The 15,995-nt window shown below is 40.9% G+C and overlaps 1 protein-coding gene across 3 annotated transcripts in view; it reads right to left on the minus strand.

Moving 5' to 3' along the window:
* The window catches only part of LOC113406783 (palmitoyltransferase ZDHHC20-like), a 70,270-nt gene extending 57,507 nt beyond the window's left edge, over nucleotides 1–12,763 (minus strand). For all 3 annotated transcript variants that reach the window (XM_026653487.2, XM_026653486.2, XM_026653485.2), the window contains exon 1: nucleotides 12,561–12,763. In XM_026653487.2, the coding sequence (XP_026509272.1) occupies nucleotides 12,561–12,678 (118 nt within the window). In that variant the 5' untranslated portion in view covers nucleotides 12,679–12,763. The remainder of the gene's footprint in view (nucleotides 1–12,560) is intronic.
* Between the last annotated feature and the right edge of the window lie 3,232 nt (nucleotides 12,764–15,995).

Below are 15,995 nucleotides of genomic sequence, written 5' to 3' on the forward strand. Positions count from 1 at the left end.
GGCCCATTGAAGGCAAATGAGGCAATGCATAGCATCAAAGGATAGAGACCTTGTTGACTGCATCCCTCACTCCCTCCAAGACCTGAGCATGATCTCATCCCATCAATTTGGATTCCCGTGTGATACGGGATAAACATCCCAGACAAAGAGAAACTGGGATCTTTATGCTGTCTGGATTCTGAGGGGCAAAGATTCCTAAACATAAGAAAGAGATCCCCATGCTGTATGGTCTGGGTGAGCCCTAAAAGCCATATAAAGCTGCTTATTATAGATGCTTATATTACCTTTTAAATCAAAAACTGTAACTCATTTGTGTGTGTATGTTTCCTGTTTTAACCTTGTAAATAAGATTTATTAACTGAGATAGGAGTTTAGTTAGTTTATTACAGGATTGGCTACAGGCTGTGTCTTGGGCTTGAGATCTGAGTATAACTGACCTGTGGTAAGTGACTGGTTCTTTGGAACTGGGGGTAACCTGAATATTGTTGGGATTTTTGTTGTAAAGTGACCATCTATAGTCCAGTTTGCCTGGGTGGCAAGATAGACTGGAATGTCCAAGGGGATTGTCTGTAACTCTGTGGTAAGACTGTTATAGTGCTTTAGAACTTCACACCTGTTACTGGGTTGGTGAAATCTAATTATAGAACATACAACCAGTTTTGGGTTTCTGTCCTGCTTTTTGACAGTCTGCCCTGAGGCTGGCACTCACGGTCATTAGCCACTCCAGACTGTGTGACACTGACAACTGAACCGGAGAGTCTGAAAAACTGTAGGAAGATGTAATTAATTGATTAATAGATTCATAGATTCTAGGACTGGAAGGGACCTCGAGAGGTCATCGAGTCCAATCCCCTGCCCTCATGGCAGGACCAAATACTGTCTAGACCATCCCTGACAGACATTTATCTAACCTATTCTTAAATATCTCCAGAGATGGAGATTCCACAACCTCCCTAGGCAATTTATTCCAGTGTTTAACCACCCTGACAGTTAGAAACTTTTTCCTAATGTCCAACCTAAACCTCCCTTGCTGCAGTTTAAGCCCATTGCTTCTTGTTCTATCCTTAGAGGCTAACAGTTTATTGCAGTGGTCTCCCAACTTTTTTGATCGCACACCCCTATCAGTAAAAAAATTTTGAGCACGCACCTCCTGCCGCGCCGGCTCTACCATCCAACCCTGATATTCTATTCTATTCTTGCCAAAGCAAAAAAAAAAAAAAAAAAAAAAAAAAAAAAGACGCTCGGACTCCCGCCCGACGAAGAAGAAAAAAAAAAAAACGCATTCCTCCTGCTGCACAGCCCCAAGGATCCTCTTGCGCACCCCACTTTGAGACCACTGGTTTATTGCATGGAAGGATGAAACATAAGAAAATGTCACAAATTCATACTGGTTGTATATGAGGAAATGGTGGGTTTGGTTAAAGGGATCTCAGAATTATTAGAAAAAAGTTGCATTAGCTTTGATATACCAAGTGGGATAAACACAGCATTCCAAAACCCAAGTTTATACAAGATACAACTGGGATTTGTCTTAAAAAAAAAAGGTGTTAAAAATAACCATATACAGATTACTCTTTTGTACTAAGCCAGATATATAGAGAAGTTTCACAAATTATAGAAGCAAAGAAAGAGATACAAGACAGTCTAAATATACTATGTTGCAAGGACAACTCAATTCAAAAGATGCATTTCTGAACTACCCGAGTAAGAGTCTTTGAATATGGACAAGGCTATCTATATATTTTAACCATAAAATTAAGGGCAGATAGTGAACTTTTTTGCTCTATATGGTTTTGTTTGTTTAAACTTGGATGAAGTTCAATTTTGAAGAGGGTAAAAGGTGATCTACAAAAGCAAATACAAGTTTATGCCTTTGTTTCTTTATACGTATAAGGAAGACCTGAAATATTATTTTGTTTTCAAAAACTAAAATAACTTTTTTCTTTTTTAAGCAGAGTAGAACTTCAGGTCTTGTCTATCTTGATTTCCCTACAAGACTCTATGGATGACTGAAGAATTGGTATGATTTGGATAAAGAAATGTAAACCCCGATTAACTGAAAAATGAAGTGATTATTATTCAGACTATTTCAAACTTTTTTTTTAATCTGCACATTTAAATTCAATGTCTGAGAAATATTTAGAAGACATTAGTCCAAGCCTTTCAATTAAGGGATGAGAAAGTTAATAATCTATATCTAAACACAGCCAACGAGACCTAGAGCACAATCAAGGAAGACAAAACTTGATATACCTGTTAACTCCAGAGTAACAAACCAAGCTGAATTTTTAAAAAGAACATGCACACCATTTCAAACAGGGCTTTGGAACTGTGCTCCTGCTCCGCTCCAGCTCCAGGCAAAAACCTGCAGCTCCACTGCTCCGGAGCTGCTCCACGCTCCAGCTCCGGGCTCCGCTCCAAAGCCCTGATTTCAAACCTTATATACCATAAAAGGGCACTAACCCCATTCTTCCCCTTCCTTTTTGAGAGTCATATCAGTTAATTTAGCACACCTTATAAAAAGTTTGATCATCTTTCTTTAAGTGTTCTCAAACGGGATCAGATCTGTCAATCCCACTGCATCAGGCTGAAGCTCTTGATAGGAAGTATATATAAAATGGTAGCCTCCAAAGAGACAGACACCATTCCCAACTCCCATCACTGAATTGAGATAGTGAAACAGTAACAGATATATCCAAAACCTTTTTGTTCTTTTTTATAATATATATTTAAGATAGCTAAAATATTTAGCTTACTGTAACTAATCACTCCAGCTTTCCATTCTCCTTGAAATGTGGGCCTCTTCATCCCATTAGCAAGATATGTTGAGTTCATATAAAAGCACCATATGCAAGTCTTGTAATATATTGCTGATACTCATGCAAATACAGAAACAGAAGACCTTTCCAAAAAGTTACTGAAACACTGTAGAATTGTTGTTAAGTGCAACATTGTCATTGTTTGTTAGCTATTGTGTTAACATTTTGATACAGAATAAAGATTTGTTGAGGGAAAACAGATGAAATTACAGTCCCTTTGTTTATCAGAACACAGCACTAAAACAGATCAACCCAAGCCTCTTAGTACTGACTGTGCATCAGAGAAATTATAAAGGACTGTTTGTATTTACGTTTACAGTAACCCTTGTGGGCTTGGTGGTACAGATAGAGGGAACTGAAGTTACATATTTATTTATTTATTTGTATTATTGTCGCACCTAGGAGCCTGAGCCATGGATCAGGACTCCACTGTGCTGGGGGCTATACAAACACAGAACAATAATACAGTCCATGGTACAGACTAACTGTATAAGTGAGTTCAGGATACTAAACAAACCAAAGACAGACACTATCACATTTTCCTAGGACAAGGTAGTAATGATTTTTCACAACATAGAGGTGCAGCCACACTAAGAAAAAAGCTAACATGAGGTAACAGCACACCTAACGTATGTTAAACTCCTAGTGAAGATAACACTGTCTGTAATATAACACATATGGAAACTACAAACTGCTTTGCATTCACTAGGATTTTAACATGTGTTGGCTAGCACCATTTTTTCCCTAGTCACAAGGCCATAAGGAAGAGTGGGTGTGAGGGGAAAAAATGTCTTAGCTATTAAAGTATACAAACGCTGTTTCTAGTCTGAAGATTAAAGGAGCTCAACAGACTGCTCCTCCATAGCAGCAAAGGGAGCTAAATTCTACCTTTGAAAGCATATGCTGTTCCATCGGTGAGGGGGGCTGGGCTATGGAGAAAGAAAGTGAGAGACCATCATTCCCAGTCCACTGTTATAAAAACCAGACAAACTTGCCTCTACTGTAATGGTTCATTGCTGATTCCAGAGACAGAAGAAGTTTTCCATGTTAGTTGTGAAAACAATGGTCTGGAGATCAGTTCCTTTAGCTAGCTACACTTTTGGTCCCATTCCCCACTCCACCACCAATTTTGTGATTTAATTTAAGGCTTATCTATCCTAGGAAAGTTTTGCATAAGTTTTCCACTGATGATGTTGGTGGAGCTGAACCAGTGTTAATAACATTGGGAGCCATAGCCTAGATGACCACTGGCATTTTTCACCAAAATCATACTGCTTCAATGTTCAGGGGCAGGCGAGGGAGAAAAGAGCCAGGTCAATCACAAGGGGAAGTCATTTTCTTCTACAGAGGAAACACATTTGTAGGTGTGGGGCGCTGCAGAAGGGATTTGCAGCTAGAAAAAGTGAGATGGAGGATGGTGAAACTGGAGGATCTAAGAGCTGTGTGAATGGGGGAAGGAGCAAACACAAGGTTTGGTGGCTGGAAAATGACATCCCCTCTCTAACAATTCTTATCTACTTAGCAATAAACTCTGGCCAGCTACATGTGTTGGCTGGGCCCTGGCATAAGCAACTAATTGAATTTTACCCAAAATGAGATTGGGGCTTTTCAAATTCCTCTCTCAAAGAAGTTGACACACCCCAGGTTTCATTATCTGTGAGAGCATGCAGAACTCAGTGGAGGCACAACTAAGGCCAGCAGAAACAGACCAGGGCTTCAAGTTTCTTTAAGGTGTAGCGGTTAGTAGCTAGACAACTAGATTGAAGCAAGTCCCAGTTTTAACATATTTAGGCAGGGTGTCCCACAAGACAAGAGTTTTCCTGCATAATGGATCCTGGTTCAGCCCAGGGCCAGATCCACAGTTAATCCACCAATTGTAGCAACTGGGAGCTCCAGTCACAGACCAGGATCCAGTTATGCTAGGCACTATACAAACACAGAACAAAAAGAGTCCCTGACCCAAAGAGCTCTTACAATCTAAGCATAAGACAAGAAACAACCATCTTGGTCAGCTGTTTGTCCTGAATCAGCCCTGGGCTGGATCCACAGTTAATACACCATTGGTGGGATGAGCACAAACTACTCTGGTTGCCTATAGTCATAATTATATAACTCACTCATTTCTAAGGGCTTTGGAATATCTTCACAAGGAAGATGTGTATAGGCTTATATAAATAAAAGGTGCAATATACAGCAAGATTTTTTCCTTAAAAATGTAACTCAAGTAAAAGGTGCTTTTGAAAATTGACCCACTCTCAATAGGGAAAGCAAAGTACTGACAGCACTACCAGTTTCCAGCTACACCTCTACCTTGATATAACGCTGTCCTCAGGAACTAAAAAATCTTACCGTGTTATAGGTGAAACCGCGTTATATCGAACTTGCTTTGATCCACCAGAGTGCGCAGCCCCGCCCCCCCCCGGAGCACTGCTTTACCGCGTTATATCCGAATTCGTGTTATATCGGGTGGCGTTATATAGGGGTAGCGGTGTATAACTTCCAACCAATGCACCTTAGCTATGTTCTACAAGCAGCACACCCAAAAGATAAGTTAGTTCAGTCACAATACTGAGATTGCATCAATGGTACCAAGTAGTGTGAACTGCAATATCTAAATATTTAGTATGTTCATAACCATGGTACATAATGGATTCTTGTCTAGTATGGAACAGACCAAGATCACTCCCCAGCTCATTTTATATAGGTCACAACAATGTCTTTTGGTCACTACCAAGCCAGCACAGATTCAAGATAGTGGCGTAGATATGGAAGGCTTTGCATCTTATCAACCACCCCAGGAGTCATCCAGACTATATGCACAAACAATTTCTACACTGAATAATTTCTGCCAGGGATAAATGTTCATTTTGAAGATCCACATGGATCAGCTGATTGAGCATCTATTTTTATGCATAATCCAAAATTTAAAATAACCCAAAAGTGACCATCATACTTAATTGTTGGTTTCCGATTTCTACTTAAATCTTCTCCCTCCCCAAAATATTAACATAGCAGAACCAGACATTCTTTGTCTCACACGACCACCTCCAGCATTCTTCCTGATCTCCATCCAAGGCAATGAACTACTAAGAAATCAGTGCCACCAGCAGCACCAAATTCAGTGGCTTTGCACTGGAGCCAGGTGCAGAATGAAATTCATTTGGATCACAACACAAACCCAGTCAATCATTTTCACTCTGCAATTCAATGTGTGTGTAAAGCATTTCTCAGATGTCAAGAATTCCCACACCTAGAGCACACCGGGCTACAGTGCCCTGTGTTTCAACCGTTATTACCCAGCAGGTCCGACTGAGTTCAAGTACCTGTCTTTCTTTCCTTCGGGAGTCTGTGAGCAGGGTGTACAGTGATCAGACAGCCTTCTTAAAACCAAAGTATTGCTTAGTTCAGCAGCAGAAACAGAGCATTTAGAGAAAATGGATTTTAAAACAATCTACATGCATGTCTACCTTGCCTAAAAGCTTTCCACCCCAAATAATAACCTAAGCAAGCTTAACCTCTTCAGACACCTGCGGTCCATCTGTCTCAGTCTGGTTTCCTGAAACAACTACACCGCCTCTTAAGAGACCATTCCTTTCTAAACCTTCCAGTTCTTCTATCTCCTACATTCACAGGCCTTTTCCTGTCCTCGTAGCCTCTTAACAACTACTCAAGTGTTTACTGAGAAATGACTTATTTTGAGCCATTCTTTCCTGATTGCTATTCCTGACAGCTCCCTATTAAGCTAAATATAGCCATACAGTAAACATCCAAATAACCAGGTCAACATACAGTTTTTAACAGAAATGTAGGGCTAGAGGGGGCCTCGAGAGGTCATCAAGTCCAGTCCCCTGCACTCAGGCAGGCCCAAGTTTATGAATTTATAAATTATTACAAAGCTGCCCCAGTTCCATCACAGGGGTAAGAGAAAAATGCAGAAACATGAAACTCAAATACATAATTAAACAGAGAAAGAACAGTGGGAATAAAACAAGTATGGGAAGAGGAAGATAAACAGAATGGGGACAGAGACAACAGTGAGGATCCCAATATTGGGATCCTCTCTAATTTTGTTTTCAAGAATCTTTTGCAAAGCTTACAAACAAGATACTAAAAGTGCATCCTGGTAGCCCACTAAATTACCTCAGTGAATACATTTGTTCACCTTTATTAATTTAGTAAGGAGGGGCTACAAGAAAGGAACTATCTTTTTGTTCTGTGTTTGTACAGTGCCTAGCACAACCGAGCCCCAGTCATGGGCCAGGACCCCAAGGAACTGTGATAATACAATAAAAAGTTATGGTTGAGGGAATAGACAAAGAATGCTCCCAAACTCTCTGGATGTCTCCTCATGCAGTTAGTACTCAGACAATCATTTACATACATCCTTTCTTAACATCCTGGGGAAGACACTGACATTTATGGCCCTGCCTGCCTTCCACTTCTCTCTCATTCATGCTCGCTTCTTTTCAGTTTCCTGTCTGTATTTTCTTTTCTAGCCTTTCCTTCCATCTGCCTCTTAATGATCTTTGTGTCTTTTTCCACAGGAGCAATCATATCATCTGCACTATGTGTATTTCACTGAGGAATGAGAGAAGTGAAACTGACAGCTCCATTTCTGCCCTTGCAGAGATCACATCACTTTCACATATTAGTGGTATATTAAAAGGGTTGTAATTGCTCTTCACAATAATATACAGTGCAGTAGTTCCCAATCAAAAAGAAAACACACGTCATAAAAAACAAATAAATAATGTTACCCCTTTAAGTAGGGATATCTACTTGCCAAAAGAAGGTGAGCATCCAGTAATTTTGCATTCTGAGCCATGACTAAGGTCTGTGTGTTTTTTAAATGAACGGATGTGTAAAAGAAAAGCATCACAAATCTACATTCTCCACCCCTTGGTTTGTCTACTACCGGTAAGTATTCACATCAACCAACCTTTTCCCAAGACTTCTACATAACACAAAATAAAAAAAATTAAAGTATCAACTATTTTTTCAGTCATAGAAAATACAACACGAGACATACCAAACAGTGATTTTTGACTGGTAACATGTCAAGAATCCACTTAAAACAGCAATACAATAATGATCTAGATTTCCTATTATTAAAGATTGAATTTGCAAGCACAGCCTGCACAGTTGCACCTGCAAACATTAAGAATGAAAAAATTGCACGGAGAGTGCAAAATGGCTAGATGATTTATGCATACAACTGAGGGTTTTAATACAAACAAAAGCCCCAGTTCTGCAAGGATCTCCACATGGATGGACCCCGGTTTCTCTGCAGAGTTCCACTGAATTCAATGGGGCACTGTGCAGGTTTAGGGATCCATCCCTAGAGCTCCTTCCAGGATCAGGGCCAACATTTTCAAGGTACAGGTACAATTATTAGTCAGCCTCTAACACTGGATGGCCTTGAGGTCAAGACACTGAACTGAGGCTTGGAAGAACTAGTTCAATTCCTGACTCAACCAAAGACTTCCTGTATAACCTTGGGCAAATCATTTAGTCTCCAGATGTTTCAATTCCTTGCCTGTAAACAAGGAACACTCTGAGGGCTTCTCTATATATAAAACGACACCAATGGGAGGGGTTCTCCTGTCAGCATAGGTAATCCACTTCCCCGAGAGGCAGTAGCTAGGTTAACGGAAGAATTGTTCGGTCAACCTAGCATTGTCTACACAAGGACTTAGGTCATCTTAACAACGATGCTCAGGGGTGTGGATTTTTTCACACCCCTGACTGATGTAAATAAACTGATCTAATTTTTTAGTGTAGACTAGGTCTTAGATCGTCTTGTCCAATTGGACCGTAAACTCTTCAGGGCAGGGACAGTCTCTCACTGTGCATACATACAAAATGTGGCTACAATTTCATTTGAGGCTTCTAGGAGCTACTGTAATATAAATAATTGTGCCCGGAAACCACAGGTCATCCAGTGTTAGAGGCTGGCTAAAAATTTGGTTGCAAGTGCTTGGACAGTTTTAAAATAGACCTTCACAAAATAAGAAAGGTCCAATCTTACCAACATTTATGCATAGGAGTAACTTTATTCATGTGAATAGTCCCATCAATGTGTCCACAAATCAGAACCTTTGACACAAATTTTGGTATAGTATCAAGCCTGTCTACATAAACCTCTTACATGAAACTTAAAGATCACTCATAGTTTAATAGGTTTCATTTTAACCCTAACTAAAAAGGGTAAAACTGTATAACCAAGCTAAATAATTTGATGCCTAAAGTCTATAGTATTCACACTTCTTCCTCCAGACTACTCTTATTTAAAAAAAAATGAAATATGATTAACAGCTGCAAAAATACAAGTGATCCAAATACTTCTCCCTATACCTAAATACAGTGGAAAATCTTATCTGTAAGGGACTTATACATACAGATTTTTACAAGCTTGTCCAAATATCAAATATGCCCTGTAACTAGAAATAGAAGGCTTGCACAATATAACAGAAAAAACAAAAGCATTTCACACATTCTATATAAATAATTAAAGTATTTCCATATTCCAGGGCCCCACAAACAGAAATATATATATTAGGGCTGTCAAGCGATTAAAAAAATTAATCGTGATTAATCGCGCCGTTAAACAATAATATAATACCATTTATTTAAATATTTTTGGTGTTTTCTACATTTTCAAATATATTGATTCCAATTACAGCACAGAATACAAAGTGTACAGTGCTCACTTTATTTTTTATTACAAATATTTGCACTGTAAAAAACAAAAGAAATAGTATTTTTCAATTCACCTAATAGAAGTACTGTAATCCAATCTCTTTATCATGGAAGTTGAACTTACAAATGTAGAATTTGTAAACCTGCATTCAAAAATAAAACAATGTAAAACTTTACAGCCTACAAGTCCAATCAGTCCTACTTCTTGTTCAGAGCAGACAAACAAGTTTGTTTACACTTGCAGAAAATAATGCTGCCTGCTTCTTGTTTACAATGTCACCTGAAAGTGAGAACAGGCACTGTTGTAGCCGGCGTCACAAGATATTTACATGCCAGATGTGCTAAAGATTCACATGCCCCTTGATGCTTCAACCACCATTCCAGAGGATATGCATCCATGCGGACGACGAGTTCTGCTCGATAACGATCCAAAGCAGTGCGGACTGATGCATGTTTATTTTCATCGTCTGAGTCAGATGTCACCAGCAGAAGGTTGATATTCTTTTTTGGTGGTTTGGGTTCTCTGTTTCCACGTCAGAGTGTTGCTCTTTTAAGACTTCTGAAAGCATACTTCACACCTCTCAGATTTTGGAAGGCACTTCAGATTCTTAAATCTTGGGTCGAGTGCTGTAGCTATCTTTAGAAATTTCATATTGGTATCTTCTTTGCATTTTGTCAAATTTGCAGTGAAAGTGTTCTTAAAATGAACAACATGTGCTGAGTCATCTTCCGAGACTGCTATAACATGAAATATATGGCAGAATGTGGGTAAAACAGAGTAGTAGACATACAGTTCTCCCCCAAGGAGTTCAGTCTCTAATTTAATTAATGCATTATTTTTTTAACCAGCGTCATCAGCATGGAAGCATGTCCTCCGGAATGATGGTCAAAGCATGAAGAGGCATAGGAATCTTTAGCGCATCTGGCACGTAAATATCTTGCAACACCAGCTACAACAGTGCCATGCGAATGCCTGTTCTTAATTACAGTGTCACTTGAAAGTGAGAAGTGGGCAGCATTATCTCCCATAAACATAATCAAACTTGCAATTCACTGAACGAGAAGTAGGACTGAGTGGACTTGTACATTTTTTTTGTTTTTGAGTGGAGTTATGTAACAAAACAAACTCATTTGAAGTTACACTTTCATGATAAAGAGATTGCACAACAGTACTTGTATGAGGTGTATTGAAAAATACTACTTTTTATCATTTTTAAGTGCAAATATTTGTAAGCAAAAATAATATAAAGTGAGCACTGTACACTTCGTATTCTGTGTTATAACTGAAATCAATATATTTGAAAATGTAGAAAAACATCAAAAATATTTAATAAATTTCAGTTGGTATTCTATTGTTTAACAGTGCGATTAATCATGATTAATTTTTTTGAGTTAATCACGTGATTAATTGGCAGTCCTTATATTATAGTAGTTGTGCACTCTTCTGTCTTCCCATCTAGTATTTTTATGCATTTCAACTCTTTTACATAGACTACCTAGAGATTTGAAACACTACATGTCTTTATTATGTTTTTACATGCTTTGAAGTTCTGGTGAATTATGTAAGTGCAATGTATTATTATTATTAAATGAACAAAAATGATCTGAACCGAACAATGCAATAAGACTTCAGTCTAAATTGAGATCTACATATAAGAAAAGGATAAATATCATCCTGAATGACAGGGTCTTCAAATAAGATTTACATAACACTGAACTACACTACCAATAGCCTGACAGTATGAAACATCTAAGCTCTAAATCCCTTTTCCCTACTGTTTAAGTCAAAAGATTTCACTCTAATCACATTTCAGTGACACTAGGTTTTAGGATTCATTATCAGAAGAGGGACAGAACACTAAAGAACTCAAAAAGTTTTACTTTCTATAAAACATGAACTTCTAGCCCAGTTTATTTTTAAAAGAAGACAAACAACAGTGGTTCAGTTAAAAAATTCCCCACATCATGGGGGGGCGGGAGAGGGGGATGAAAGAACAATGTCAAAACAAAACAAAAGCTAACAAAAAAGTGGCAACACACATAAATAATGTTACTCCTTTAAGTAGGGAAGAAACCATGGATGGTGAAGGAATTAACCAAAGGCTGGCGCAAGTTACAATGATCCTAAAGGCAGATTTCTGAGAGGCCCTGAGCCACTTTTATTGACTTCAAGTGGCAGGGAGTTCAGTCCTTCTCCAGACCATCCCAGGCCTTTTACATCCCTCTCACACATCTCTTCCCCACAGCCCATTCCTTCCTCACTTTTAACTCTTCTAGGTTCTTTGGCACCCTGGTCTTTCCCCCAAGAAGCCTTCGTTTATGAGACTCTAGGCCTATCACCACCACCACTTCGGCACTCTGCTGGATGCTCTCCTACAGGCAGTCAGCAAGGACGGGTGCAGCACCTCTCAAGCTTGCAGAAACCAAGGAACTGCCGCTGCCTCCCCTCTCAAATGCTACCAAGTTAAAGGGACATTTTTTAAAAAGCACATCTGTGGGACACCCTTGGGCACAAGGGCCAGTTGACACAATTTAAACAGGAGCTACACCACCACCCCTGCGGCTCTCAGCCTGCTACTTCCCAAGTGTGAGGCAAAGCTCCAAAATGAGGGACACAAAACAAGCAACCCAGCAGCCTCACACAGGGCAACATCCAGGTGCTGTAACATCCCCCAAGCAGCTCGGTACCCGGCTAGCTGAAGTGACAGGCAGCAGCCACGGACACCGCGGGGACGGACACCCCGTACCTACACCAGAGAGAGGACAGGCGACAGGCACCCCCAAGCGAGCGGGGGACGCCTGGGAGGGCCCCGCATGACACACGGGTCTCAGCCCCGCCACCAGCAGGCGGAGGAGAGACGGGATTGGGGGCCGAGATCGGGGAGCCGGGGCACCGCGGAGGTAACCGGGGGGACTCCCGCTCTCACAGCCGCTGCCCCCCCGGGAGGCGGATCCACCCCCCCGGGCTGCTGGGGGAAGTGGGAGCGCCACCTCCGGCCGCCCTTCCCTGGCCGGGGCAGCCGCCCGCTCGCGGACACTCACACGCACACAGCTCCACCACGTAGGCGTAGTAGGACCAGGCCACCACCAGGGCGATGAAGACCACGGGCACCCAGGCCAGCACCCTCTGGCAGCACTTGAGGACGTGGGACGGCGCCATCTTCCCTGGCGAGCCGCTGCAGGGGAGGCATCGGGGTTCGGCAGCGCCGGCGCTGCTGCTGGGGCTGCAGCAGCTGCGGAGCCTCCCGCCGCCGCCGTCCCGTCCCCGCCCCGCACGCCGAGGGGGCTGGGCTTGTGCAGCGGCCGCCCCCCCGGAACTCGCTGCGGGGTGGGGCTCGCTGCACCCCAGGCCCCAGCCACTGTGTGGCCTGCCCAGAAACCTTCCCCCTCCTAATGTCCTTCCGCAAAGCCCCTCAGGGTCCCCCCATACTTAGCCCCTCGCTCTGGCGCCGCCTCCCCCGAGCTCTGTCAGCCGCCTGCAGCCTCTCCCCAGTGCCCTCAGCCTCTGCTCACAGCCCCCAAATGCTCTCAGCCTCCTGCAGTGCTGCCCGTTTATCTGCATAAGCAAATAGCCTATACCCCAATACCACCCCACTTCGCGTCCTAACCCCAGTCCCCTCACGCTAGCTCCCCCTGCACTATCGATCCACTACCCTAACATCCAACAGCCCCCCTCCAATTGTCCCCAACCCGTCTCATGGGCAAACTAGGGAGACGTGGTCTAGGTGCGATTACTATAAAGAGGCTGCAAAACTGGATGAAAAACCTGACTCAAAGAGTGGTTATCAATGGTTCACTGTCAAACTGGGTGGACATATCTAGTGGGGGTCTGCAGGGGCCAGTCATGGGTATGGGGCTATTCAATATTCTCATTAATGAGTTGGATAAAGGAATGGCAAGTATGTGTCTAAAGTCTGTGGCTAACACCAAGCTAGGAGGGGTTACAAGCATTCAAAACAACCATGTTAAATCAGAGAATTAGTTTGAAATCAATAACATTTAATTCAGTAAAGACAAGTGCAAATTACTGCATGGAGGAAGGACAAATCAGCTGCAAGTGGTTAGGCAGTATTACTGCTGAAAAGGAGCTGGGCGTTAGAGTGGATCATAAGCTGAACATGAATGAACAATGTGGTGCAGTTGCAAAAAAAGGCTAACATTCTGGGGTGTATGTAAAACACAGGAGACAATTGTTCAGCACTGGTGAGGCCTTAGCTGGAGTATTGTGTCCAGTTCTGGGTGCCACACTTTAAGAAAGATGTGGACAAATTGGAGAGAGCCCAGAGGGGAGTAACAAAAATTTTAAAAGGTTTAGAAAACCTGACCTATTTTGAATGGTTAAAAAAAACTGGTCATGTTTAGTCTTGAGAAAAAAAGACTGAGTGGGGACCTGATAGCAGCCTTCAAATATGTTAAGAGCTGTTATAAAGACAACAGTGATCAGTTGTTCTCCATGTCCCACTAAAGGTTAGACAAGAAGTAATGGGCTTAATCTACAGCAAGGGAGATGTATAGTTAAGCATTGGAATGTACTTCCAAAGGAGCCTGTGAAATCTCATCACTGGAGATTTTAAAACCAGACTGGACAACACCTATCAGGGATGGTCTAGGTATACTCGATCCTGCCTCAGCTCAGGATGCTGGAGTAGATAACCTCTTGAGGTCTCTTCTAGCCCTACAATTCTATGAACTCCCTACAAATCCCTTAACCTTTTGTAATCCACCCCTAAGCATTTATCCTCCTAATGATACACATCTCCCAAACCTGTCTTCCAATACTCCCCTTCTAATCACCTGTTAGTTGGTATCTAATATATATAGAAATTGCACCTAGAATTAGCTTTTGGAACTGATTCAAAGAATAGTCACCAGTTTTTTTCCCATTACATCTTTAACCGATTCTTAACTGTCCTGAACAGCACAGTCAGAGCAGCCTTATTTCATGTTTCTTCAGTGTTGGCTACTTCAAGGCAATGTGATCTAGTTCTAGGTTTAAATGGAAACTAGTCAAATGGATGTTTGTTTGATTTGCTTTCAAAGAATCAGTTTTAGATTCATTTGGAATTTAACTCTACGTACAGTGTAAATATGAGTCAACAGTGTAACACTGTTGCAAAAAAAGCAAACATCATTCTGGGATGTATTAGTAGGAGTGTTGTAAGCAAGACACGAGAAGTAATTCTGCTCTACTCCGCGGTGATTAGGCCTCAAGTGGAGTATTGTGTCCAGTTCTGGGAGCCGCATTTCAGGAAAGATGTGGACAAATTGAAGAAAGACCAGAGAAGAGCAACAAAAATTATTAACGGTCTAGAAAACATGACCTATGAGGGAAGATTGAAAAAAATTGGGTTTGTTTAGTCTGGAAAAGAGAAGACTGAGAGGGGACATGATAACAGTTTTCAAGTACGTAAAAGGTTGTTACAAGGAGGAGGGAGAAAAATTGTTCTTCTTAACCTCTGAGGATAAGACAAGAAGCAATGGGCTTAAATTGCAGCAAGGGAGGTTTAGGTTGAACATTAGGAAAAACTTCTTAACTGTCAGGGTGTTTAAGCACTGGAATAAAATTGCCTACAGAGGCTGTGGAATCTCCATCCTTGGAGATTTTTAAGAGCAGGTTAGACAAACACCTGTCAGGAATGGTCTAGATAATACTTAGTCCTGCCATGAGTGCAGGGCACTGGACTAGATGACCTCTTGAGGTTGCTTCCAGTCTTATGATTCTATGATTATGCATGATTGTTAGAGAGAAGCAAACTGATTAGGAAAAATAAGAACTGGACCAAACCAGTTCTCAAATAGTTTTTTCCCCCAGAACTGGACTGAATGGACACCAAAGTCTTCTCTATCCCTGAACTTATAACACTGTTGACTTTTTAGAATAATGAACTTTTTCTTATAATTCTCTTGTACTGGTGGGATAATACAATACAAGCACCCTCTGGTGGTCAAAGAGCCTACCTTCAATTATATTCTGTTCAAATTTAGTGATTATATTTTTTATTAGATACTCTTCATATATTATTTTCACTCTGTTGAATAGATTACTATATATTCAAAATATAATCATTTTATCATTCTAAAATGTTCTTCATTTAACAAACTTTTTGACAATTTAAAACTTTTGAAAATAAAAGCCACAAGAATTCACTTTTTGGGTTACAAGTGTAGAATCAACAGCAGAACAAGGGTCACAATAATATAGTACTATATATTACTATGGGAATATATACTTTGCACTTAAATACATTTAAGTCTGAGAATCTCAATACATTTAAACTGTTAATGAATTATACATCACTGGAGTTATACAGTTGACACTGAAAGCACAATCTGAAGACACATCTGAAGATTCTTAATTACAAGTGATAACAGAGGATAAGGAAAGAACCTACCTTGATTCCCAAATTGGCTGGGAGAAAGAATTTAATCAGAAAAATGTGAATGATAATTGGGAATCATTTCTAGATGACCAAAAAG

Source organism: Terrapene carolina, unplaced genomic scaffold (assembly GCF_002925995.2).
Source record: "Terrapene carolina triunguis isolate 2854851 unplaced genomic scaffold, T_m_triunguis-2.0 Scaffold139, whole genome shotgun sequence".
Lineage (NCBI taxonomy): Eukaryota > Metazoa > Chordata > Testudines > Emydidae > Terrapene > Terrapene triunguis.